Below are 11,880 nucleotides of genomic sequence, written 5' to 3'. Positions count from 1 at the left end.
TGTACATACATTAGTGGAGTACAAACCTAGTGGAAATAATGACTTGGACTGGAGCTTGAATTGTTATTTTTTGCGAATACTCCACTTCGACTTAAATAGTTTCAAACTGGCTTGTTTAAAAATTGTTAAAAGCTTTATTCATGGAAGGTGATAAAAATCAATGAACGTTAACCTGTAAAAATACTTTTCTAAAATAAATAAATCTTATCACAAATATAAAAATGGATAACTTTTTTCTGCTGAAATTGCTTTTTGCTAACGTACCAATAATATTTTAACAAGGCTATGGTTTTAAAGCTTTAAGTTTCAATAAGCTCGCATTCTCGCTAAAGGTTAAAGTACTACTCGTTTAACCTTTTGCACAAAGAAACAAGCAAAACTGTATTTCTGTTTGAATATATTTGATTATAATTATTAACACAATTAAAAACAAGAATTTGTGAAAACGCTCTAAAAAAGGTTTAGCGTAAGCAATAATAGAAACAAATAGTCATAGTTATTTACTAAGGTTATATAGTTAATTAGTGGTACATTGTTTAATAACAATAAAAAATATCAACACTGAAAAAAATGTAAGCAATAAATACAGCTCAAATATAGCAGTGAAACAAAATTACTGATTAATTATGTGGCCTATTATGGTTCAGTTTCACTTTTAAGTTTCAGAAAAGCAGCATGGGTATAGAAATAGCAAATGCAAAAAACAACCTTAAAGTTTAACTATTTTAAAACAAAACTTTTAGATGAGCTGAGATTAGCCAGGCACATTCTCGCTCGGTTCAGTTTCGCTGCCAAGGTTTTGAATCCTGGTCATAATAAGATTTTTGCAGCGAATATAAAAAGCATCAAGCCAGTTTGAGTAAAGTAATGGGTTCACTGCACTATTAATGGGAAGCAAAATACCAGCACTAACAATGTAAACATCTTTGGAAAGTGGAAAACCAGATATAGCCAAGAAGCCACAAATGCATAAAGGAATCCAGCAACAAAAGTCAGTAAAAAGCAAGCGAGAAATACGCCTTTGCAATTTAGTGTTGGCTTGTTTCTTTTTAGCTTTCGACATGTTGTTACTTTTAATGTAAATGACAATATAAGACACCAACATAAAAATGAACAATGTACAGTTAAGGGTTATCAGAAAGGTTGAATATTGCCAGGAAGACTCATTTACTGAAGCAAACAACCTAGGCATGCAAACGCTAGTTTCACCATAGTAACCAAATTCACCTTTAATAGGAAATCGTGGAAATGTTGAGCTTATTAGTTGTTTTATGTCATACCAAGGTTGATCAGTAAAATTATCCTTTAAAATTCGTTTTGCAAGAAGCAGTGTTTCGTTTCGGGGAACTCTGGACGTTTTATAAAACAGATTTGGAAACCAAACATGAGAAATAAAGTAACCAGATGGGTAAGGAATTAAGGGTGCGGCTGCAAGCAAGATACTTACAAGCCATGCAGAAATACAAGACAAGTAAACCTTATAGAGTTTTATATCCCTAGTTTCAAATGGATTACACACAGTATAAAGTCGATAAGCTGTCATTGTTGCCATAATTAAAGCACTTGCATCAGAAGCTAGGATTACCAGAAAACCGAACAAACTGCAAGGAATACTTGTTCGCCATGCGGCATCATTCAAACAATAATCACCTGAAAGTTGGGCGCCTTTAGCAGCTATACCAAGCAAATAAACACCCATCAAAAAATCGGCAAAAGACAAATTTAAAATAAAAAAATGATTCATTTTTTTTACTTCACTTGATTTTTTATAAGTAGCCATTTCCTTAAAGGTGGTAACAAAAACAGTAAAATTTCCACCCACAGCTAGAAATCCCATGACCCAGAACATTACTCTAAAAAAAAGGTTTGCAATCATTTCTTTCACATTTGAAAACACGGTGTCATACTTGCTAACATCCGGGCATTCGTCACTTCCGTCCGAACACTGTTGTAGTCCATCTTCAACCAAGTCGATGTCGACCGACAATGGTTCTTTGTTGACGCAATAAAACCTTGTGTCCTTGCACCGAGACTCCATTTCATCTGATTCGTCATTACACTGGATTATTCCGTCACAAAGCAAAGTGACGTCAATGCTGGCAAACCTTGAGCCGTGCCGACAATTGTAGCGTTTCGGGCAAAGGTTTTTTTCGATTTCGTTGCAAACTGATTCGTTTTGCTCTACCATCAATAAACCCCGGCAGACAAATATCTCAAATATACTACTTGATGCACACAAGTCATCACAGAAGGGGGGTCGGGTTGCACAATCATCACATTCATCAGATAAATATTGACACTCGGGTCTTCCGTCGCATTTCGTCGCTTTGGCCAACTTATAAGTGTAATAACTTATGTCAAAAACATTGCATGTAACTGTTTCTAAGCTTTGATTCTGTGAACTGCTGCACCTAATGTTGGACTGTTTCGCGCAACTGACTTCTTCATTGCATAAAGCATCTTCAATATTCAAGCAGTCAGTTTCATTGTGGCAATGTATTTGATTGGGAGGGCAAGTGTCTCTAGCGTCGCCCAATATTGCATCACAAACAGTCTGGTTTCCACATAAACATTCATCGGAAAGATCGTAGCAGTCCACAATTCCGTCGCAGACTTGTTGTTGAGATATCACCAGTCTTTCATCCAAGCACAAAAAGCACTTAAATTCACCTTCAACGAAGCACAAATCCGACTCGTCTCCACATTGAGCTAAATCGTCGTAAAGATTCGCTTGTGGTAAGTGACATCTATTTGGCTTGTGCGATGTAAGTGTTACTTCTAAACATTTGAACCCGAAGCTAAGCTTAGGATTGACGCAGCGGTCGTGTTTATTGCCAAACAATCCGTTAATACGCTCGTACAAATTTGTAATACGCAAGTTTGAGCAAAGCCACTCTCCAGTGTAGCAACGTTTGTCTTTTCCATCTTCACAAGGACCAAGTATTTTGCTGCAGTTGAATTGTTGATTGTAAGACCGAAACGAAAGCAGAATGTCCATTTTAAACTCATCCGAACAGCGCCAAGAATTCTGAAAGTAACCTGCTTCAGACCAAATACAAGGTTCGTCGTCTCCATTTTCACAATCCTTAACTCCATCTGCGAGTTGATGTTCCTTTATGCACTTCCCGTTTGGTTTGCATGGACTTAGGTGGGACAAACAACCGCACATTAGATGTCTACCAACCTGACAAACTCCGCAGTTTGACTCGTCGCTATTGTCGCTACAATCCTTCACTCCATTACAAACATAGCATTGATTAACACAAACGCTTTCATTTCCACATTTCCATCGATCGTCGGGGCAAGTTGTGCAGTTCGACTCGTCACTGTTGTCTTCACAATTCTTAAATCCATCACAAGCAAAACTTTGCTCGATACACTTGCTTTCGGCTTCACACAGCCAAGTGTTGTTTTTGCAAGTTGTACATTTCATCTCGTCGGTGTTGTCGTCACAATTTGCAATTCCGTCGCAAAGCCAACCCTTAGAAATACATCTGCTCCTATCTTGGCAAAACCAGTCTTCGTTAGAGCAATTTCCATAACAGTTCAACTCGTCGCTTCCATCTTTGCATTCCTTGTTTCCGTTACAAATCGACTGGTAATCGATACACTCGCTTCTGTCTTTGCATCTCCACTGAAAGTCATCGCACGATATCGTGCAGTTCAATTCGTCACTATTGTCGTCACAGTCCTTCAGCCCATCACACACCGACCTTCTAGTAATGCATTTGGTGCCTGTTTCACATTTCCAAGGCCGATCTTTGGGGCAAGTTGTACAGTTCGACTCATCATCACCTGTCATACAGAGCATTGAACCATCGCAAACCCGACTTGGCAGAATACAACGTCCTTCCAATTCGCACCTGAACGTGCCTTGCTCGCAAGTTTTGCATTCCAATTCGTCGGTAAAGTCGTCACAGTTTCCAAACCCATTGCAAACATCGCATTGGTCGATGCAGGCTTCTCCATTTTTACATTGCCACTGATAATCTTGGCACCCTGAGGAACCGATTGACAGTTTCACAAAAATGAGTAAAGCTAAAAATGCCAACCTCATTTTCGAAAATTTTACTCTTTTACTAATTTCCTTCAGGTTTTTATATCTGTACGAAAAAGCATGCAATTCGTTAACTTTTCGTCAAGTAAAAAAAAATTCGTCAAAAATAATAAAATAGATATATTGTACAATGAATGACATACCACACAAAAGTAGACTACTTTTAACAAAGTAAAAAATAATTGCCAAAATAACAAATTAAAATAGCTTTGGGGTTGCAAAATAGGTTTAGGTCAATACGGTGCTCCCATTAGGTAATTCGGTAAAAGCAGACATTTCAAGATCAAATTATGAGAAATTACAAAAGTTGCATATTGTTTGTTTTCAATAAATGTCTGTTAAGTCATTTTTAGAGGTATTTTTACTTGTTATTAGCGTTAGGTTTACAATACCCGGCGTTGCCAAGGTTAAGTAGGGTATTTACTTACAACATTAATCTGAGCAATACACTACATCGGTGTTTCTCAGCCTTTTATGGCTAGCCCTACAAGATTTTACCGAAGGTAATTCACCAAAATAACACAACATAAACGGAACTGGAACAACACACATCAACTCTATACAACGTAGGAAGTTATAATTGGATTTATTCCACTCTAATGTTTAACAAAAAGTTGTAAGAGTTGAGCATCCTCAATATTCTCTCTGCACTCTTGAGCCTTAAAAATGGTACCCCGGTGGATAACCATTGCACTACATGACTATCCTTTCTGCATAAATATACAGTTTTATGATTTGATTTAAGTGCACGCAAGTCACTGTCTTTAAATTAACTCAAACATGACTTATTAAAGGAAGTAACCCAAGTCAGGGTTTCCCAAACTGTGGTCCGCGGTATATGTATCCAGTATCTTAAATCTTACTTCTTGCACCTTCATTGTAGTCAAAAAGTTGTTTACGAAAAAAATCTCATATTTCTCGTTTATGACGTAATAGTATATATTCTTGTGCGGCTTAACTAGGTGTCTTTCGGACAAACGACTTGGGTTAAAATGCTATTTCTTAAAAATACAACTTGGACAAGGTATTTTACGAATGGTTTGATTGGGATTTGAGTTTTTTGAAAAGTATTTCTTTGTTCGTAAAGTTTCAAACAATTTTACCCTATATTTTGCTGCTTTTTGTTATTGTATTTAATTTTAAAAACTAAACAATATTAGTAACATTCATTCATTTAAATGTAATGGTGATGATAAAAGCAATACTTTTTTTCTGACTTGATTTTTTATATTATTTTGAATACCATTTAAAATTTTACTCTTTTCAACTTTCCTAACGGCTAAGTAAAATAAATATTTGTTTTAAGCTAACTTTGTTTTTAGAAAGGAACACCCTTTAAGTTCAAGTTAGTTATAAATAAATACATTTTTGGTAATTTCTTCAACACTTAATACAAAATAACGATGATGCCAAAACTAACTTTGGAACAATAGTAATTATATTGAACCAGCAAATCCACTTTATTTTTACAAACTTGGTTTTTGTAGAAGAGTATAATTCTCACTGGTGATTGTAATTGCCAGCCAAGCCTTTTATGCCCAGTCTTTTTACCCTTTTCTAAAGGTAAAATACATGCGTTATGAACGCTCTCGACCAAATACGCTCACAGTCAACTAGGTACAACTGCTACGTCACACCGTGTACTTTGGGTAAATGGGTTTATTGTGGCCGGGTACGGAAGTTTCAGTGTTAAAAACTATTTTGGAACAACATGTGATGTATTTTTTGGAACAACATGTGATGTATTTTTTCGGAACAACATGTAATGTATTTTTTCGGAACAACATGTGATGTACTTTTTTGACACAATATGTGATGTCTGCTATGACGCTTTGGTGTAACAATTTAAAATGATATTTAAAACTTAAGATTTATAAATAGCAATTTTACTCAAATTCTTCCTGAACTTTCTTTGTTTCACCCAATTTTTCTCAGCTTTTTTGCAAATACCAAGCGTAAATTGAACAACGGAGCTTTGGCGATACATTTATCCACAATTCTCTTCGTTTAACTTTTTAAAAGAGTATTGCAGTGTAGCAATGTTTTTAAGCGTTAACCTTGGAACACACAATAAGACCTAAAAATCAACAATACGTAAAGAAGCAAAATCTAAAACAATAATAACACTATAGTATTTGAACGAACGAAATGTAATGCCAACCAAATACGCACTAATTTACACGACAGAATAAGAAATTATAAGTCTGGCTTTGGCCGTTTTGTTGTAGACCATTTGTTCTCAACCTTTTTTTTTCGTGAAAAAACTATAAAATAGGTTTAGAACAAAACACAGCAGAACATATTTCAAAACAGATTATTTTTTAACCGTGGATTAGTGAGATACTTGCGGCTGAACAATAAATTTACATTCCTTTTTAATTACTCTTCAAGCCACTATTCCTGTAAAATTAAATATAGTGACACAAATGAAACTGATTCGAGCTTTTTTAAATTGGTCTGTGGTCCACCTAAAATGTTCTTATGGCCCACTGGTTGAGAACCGTTGTTGTAGACGCTTGGGCGGCCTAGTTTGACCGGTGCCGTTAGGTCGCCGTTGTTTTGGCACCTGATTTATTGTCACCGTTTCGGGGTTTTGGTGGGTAATGGGTGGTGTTAAGAAATGGAGGTCGAAACTATTAGGGGAGTTACGGTAGTTATAAACTTATGAGTGGGCTTTGGTTTTGCGTAAAATGTTGTATATTTAATCTTAATCTCTATAAGTCACTTTTTTTGGCTTGACTAAGGTCTTTGAGGGAAAGTTATTTGAATTGGACTTGTGTCATTTTGTGTTAGGTGCTTTCTGTAACATTTTTTATCAAATTGTTTTTTTTTTAACTAAATATTTACACGTATAACGATTTTATTTTTATTATCTTTTAGTTTTTTTTTAGTTAAGGGTGTTAGTTAATTTTTACTTGTTGTTATTAACGTTAGGGTAATTACGAAATACCCGGCGTTGCCCAGGTTAAGTGGGGTATTTACTTGTAACATTACTTTGAACTTTAGCCATTTCGAAATTACTTCTTCGCGACATAGATCTTTTACGTTTCGTAATTTCAAACAATTTTACCCTTTATTTTGTTGTTTATTGTCATTCTATATAAATCCATTAAAGTTAGCATATTGCTAATGACAAAAGCACTATTTTTTTTCTGAATTTGATTTTATATTATTTGTAATACCATTGGAAAGTTTACTCATTTACAACTTGCCTAAAGAGGTTATTGTTTTTTCCTAACTTTGTTGTTGGAACGCAACAACTATACATGAAAACATTTTTTGAAATTTCAAAATCAAGCTTCCTTGATTATTATCCACATTAATAATAAATTAAATCTTTAGTCGATCGTGTTAAAAGTAGTTTTACAGCCATGATATTTGACAGTAAAATGAAAAACGCAATCTATCAACGCAGAAATAATTCAAAAATAATTAATACAAAACAACGATGATGCCAAAACTAACTTGGGAACAATAGTAATTATATTGAACCAGCAAATCCACTTTATTATGAACTTGCTTTTTTGTAGAAGAAAATAATTCTCACTGGTGGTTGTATTTGCCAACCAAGCCTTTTATGCCCAGTTTTTTTACCCTTTTCTAAAGGTGAAATACATGCGTTATGAACGCTCTCGGCCAAATACGCTCTCAGTCAACTAGGTACAACTGCTACGTCACACCGTGTACTTTGTGTAAATGGATTTATTGTGGCCGGGTACGGAAGCTTCAATGTTAAAAACTATTTCGGAACAATATGTGATGTACTTTTTTGGAACGACATGTGATGTATTTTTTGGAAAACATGTGATGTATTTTTTCGGAACGACATGTGATGTATATTTTTGGAACAACCTGTGATGTCTGCTATGCTTTGGTGTAACAATTTGAAGTGATATTTAAATATTAAGGACTTATAAATAGAAACTTTACTCAAAATCCTGAATTTTTCTCCGCCTTTATTGCAAATACTACGCGTAAATCTAACAACGGAGCTTTGGCGATCCATTTATCTACAATTATCCTCGCTTACATTTCTGAAAGAGTATTGCTTTGTAGCAATGTTTTTATGCGTTAACCTTGGAATACACACTAAGAGCTTAAAAGCAACATAATAACACTATAGTATTTGAACGAACGAAACATAATGCCAAATACGCACTAATATGCACGACAGAATAACAACTTAAAAGTCAACGGCTGTTTTGTTGTAGAGTGTAGACACATGGGCGGCCTAGTTTGACCGGTGCCGTTAGGTCGCCGTTGTTTTGGCACCTGATTTATTGTCACCGTTTCGGGGTTTTGGTGGGTAATGGGTGGTGTTAAAAATTGGGGTTGAAACTATTAGGGGAGTTACGGTAGTTATAAACTTAGGAGTGAGCATTGGTTTTACGTAAAATGTTGCATATGTCTGATTCCGGCCATTTAAGTCTTGTACTGAGTTAGACGGTATTACGATTATTAGGTTTTAGTCGTATTTCGGTCTTACTGTGTTTTTTTCACACGTAGATGTTGTTATATTTCGCACTTAAACTTCCCGTAACTCTTTTCTGTCACCTTGCGGTAGTTGTAAAGATAAATATCACCGCTTGGTGGCGCAACAATCCAGCAGATTATTCGGTTGCCAGGTAACCAAACTGGTGATTGCAGCTAGACTATCATTGTTTTACGTAAATAAAACATTTAATGACGTCTTGTTACTCATATCTTCGTTGCAAATGTTTTAGAGTCAAATAAAAATTAAATCTCAATATTTAATATTAAGCACAATAGATTTAATTAACTTTGGAGCATAATGGTTGGAGGTTGTTGTAAGACGTAGGAAGAATACCAAAGCCCATACAGAAGTAGGTAACATTTTGAAGATGTTGAAAATGAATAAAGACATATTCGAAACGTTCAAAATGTTACTTACTTCTGTATGGTCTTTGATATTCTTATTAGATTTAATTAAGATGTTGACAATCGATAAATCATGAGGATTTGTGAAACAGTCAATTTAATTGAAAAGTAGTTAACACATGAATTAGTTTATTGACAAGACTTCAAAAGCGCATTTGGTATTTCATAAAATATATTTGTTCCAATAATTGTAGATTGCCAACCAAAGCAAATGGGTTATTCGATTTGCAAAACCTCTTTAGTTTAAAATGCGTATTACCCTGAATATAGAAAATTGTACAAAGCTTTCCCGAGGTGTTATTTATCGGGGTTGCTATTTCAAACATATTCCGACCAAACTATAACCTTTTAAGAAACAATATTTTTACCGATATGGATTATTTCGGAATACTTTCACCATCGGTATGTAGTTCAAAAAAGTAGGTAAACTTGACAAAAATGGTCTTTTGCGATTTTATCCATGTTCTACGGAAAGTATGTTCTTTGTGCAACATTTCTGCCAATCATTGATCATTTTAGGTAAGATGGAATATTGCAAAGAAAATACACTCGCACCATTAGCTAGTTTGTAAGTGACAATGTTGAATAAGTGCTGTCATTAGAACATTATTTGTACAGTCTTGAATTCGCTTCCATCCAACAAGTTTATAATGTGGCAATAATGCGGTGGTATAGTAAGATTACGTTAATCAAATCCCTGCAAAGCAATTTGTATTGTGTTAACACCGTAAACCATCGCAGACCAACCGAATCTGTCGATCAATGCAAGCAGAGCAGACTAAAAAACAACTAGCCTGTGGTGAGATTTGAACTCACGACCTCCGGTAAAGCTGGGAGCGTCGCTCTACCAACTGAGCTACACAGGCTCAGCTCAAAGAAGAGCAAGTCGAGAAACATCCATAACGCCAATGCTTCATTTGTTAGTCCAAGCAACCTAACATTAAAGAGGATATACTCTGCCATATTATTCAATGAAATACATAATTTGTATGAGTTACCATTTGTCGAAGATGCGTTTTCTAGCTGGAAGTACGTCACAATATTGAAAATGTTCTAAAATGAAAATTTATTCAAGTATATTTTAAATTTTGTATGTATTTTCTGATACTCTCGTTATTATCAGTTTAAGTAATACTTAATCATGATCTAATAAGTTGACCGTTGAAATGAATATTCAATACGAAACGAAATGACTAAACACGGTAACCAAGGTTATCTAAGTTTACTATAAAACTGCAATAATTCAGATTTTTTACCAAAAATATTAAGCTTTTATAAACACTGTCAGTGATTTACATCACTTATAATTCCTCAATAATAATTATAAGGGCTTTAGCGATAATTAATGTAGCAAAGTCACAATATATTATATTCCAGGGATTCACCTTTAAACACTGATTATAAAATGCTTACCTCAATATTAGACATTTGCTGAAAACTTAGACGTCATTTTCTGGTTGCCATGGCAGCAACGAAGACATCGCCTGTTCTATAACGCGTCATAATGACGTAACTAGACCAGAAAAAAATTCCTAATTTTTGTAAATATTAGGCTTTTATACACATTGCTGGTGATCTATAGAATTGTCAACGCAAGTAAGCTGTAAATGAAAATATAGATTGTATTTAAACAACCAACATGACACTGAAAAACGGCCTATGCTACTAAACATCTGCCAACATTTCTCACACATGACACTGGTCAACTGCCAACGTGACAGCAGCACCACTTGTCGGCAACATGACACCGGCAATCTGCTTAAATGCCAGCTATAAGTTGCTAACATGGCACTTAACCGCTTACCTTGTCAATGAGACTGGCATTGAAAAGTCACCACCTAAAAGATTACCACCTGCCAATGACACCGACCACCAGCAAATATGACATGACACTGGCAATCGGCCAAAATGACACTAACATGGCACTGGAGTGACCACTACCTGCTAAGGACAGCAACCAACAGCCACAAGCCAACATGACACCGACCACCCGACAATATGACATGACACTGCCCACAACCCGTCACCTTTGTCAATGGCATTGGCACCAACAGGCACCACCTGCCAACATGACACCGGCAAACTGCCAAGACGCTGACCACCAGCCGACATGACACTGACTACCAGAATAACCACCGCTTGCCAATTACACACCACCTGCCACCAGCTAATATGCCACCTGCCACCTGCCACCTGTCACCGGCAAAGTGCCAACCATGACACCGACCACCAGCCAACCATGACACTGACCACCAGCCAACCATGACAGCGACTACCAGACAAAATAACACCATCCACCAGCCAACATGGCACCGACCACCAGCCAACATGGCACCGACCACCAGACAACATGACACCGACCACCAGCCAACATGACACCTACCACCAGCCAACCTAACACCATCCACCAGCCAACATGGCACCGACCACCAGCCAACATGACACCGACCACCAGCCAACATGACACCGACCACCAGCCAACATGACACCGACCACCAGCCAACATGACACCGACCACCAGCCAACATGGCACTGACCACCAGCCAACCATGACAGCGACTACCAGACAAAATAACACCATCCACCAGCCAACATGGCACCGAGCACCAGACAACATGACACCGACCACCAGCCAACATGACACCGACCACCAGCCAACCTAACACCATCCACCAGCCAACATGGCACCGACCACCAGCCAACATGACACCGACCACCAGCCAACATGGCACCGACCACCAGACAACATTACACCGACCACCAGCCAACATGGCACCGACCACCAGCCAACCTAACAAGCTACACTGTCAACATACAAACAATATATCTGACCGTCATGGATTTGGTCAAGAATAGTAACTGAACTACTGTAATCCACAAAAATCTGACAACAACTTCCACAAGTTTTGGTTATAACAGTAAAT

At 36.7% G+C, this 11,880-nt stretch overlaps 1 protein-coding gene and 1 non-coding gene across 2 annotated transcripts; both read right to left on the bottom strand.

Annotated features, from left to right (window-relative positions):
- Window positions 1-529: 529 nt before the first annotated feature.
- On the bottom strand, window positions 530-11,068 carry LOC146139118 (uncharacterized). The gene is made up of 2 exons (XM_083391671.1): window positions 10,984-11,068; window positions 530-3,999 (listed from the first exon to the last, which is right to left on the bottom strand). Exons 1-2 carry the CDS (start codon window positions 11,066-11,068, stop codon window positions 755-757), a joined length of 3,330 nt encoding a protein of 1,109 aa, XP_083247797.1. The 3' UTR covers window positions 530-754.
- Trnaw-cca (transfer RNA tryptophan (anticodon CCA)) lies at window positions 9,748-9,822 on the bottom strand. Its single transcript is given in 2 exon segments — window positions 9,748-9,784; window positions 9,788-9,822. It is a non-coding gene; the product is annotated as a tRNA-Trp (tRNA).
- Window positions 11,069-11,880: the final 812 nt, after the last annotated feature.

This window comes from Ascidiella aspersa, chromosome 6 (assembly GCF_963924565.1).
Source record: "Ascidiella aspersa chromosome 6, kaAscAspe10.2, whole genome shotgun sequence".
NCBI classification, from domain to species: domain Eukaryota; kingdom Metazoa; phylum Chordata; class Ascidiacea; order Phlebobranchia; family Ascidiidae; genus Ascidiella; species Ascidiella aspersa.
The sequence above is the reverse complement of the archived record's forward strand: the minus strand, read 5'-3'. Positions and strand labels throughout refer to the sequence as shown.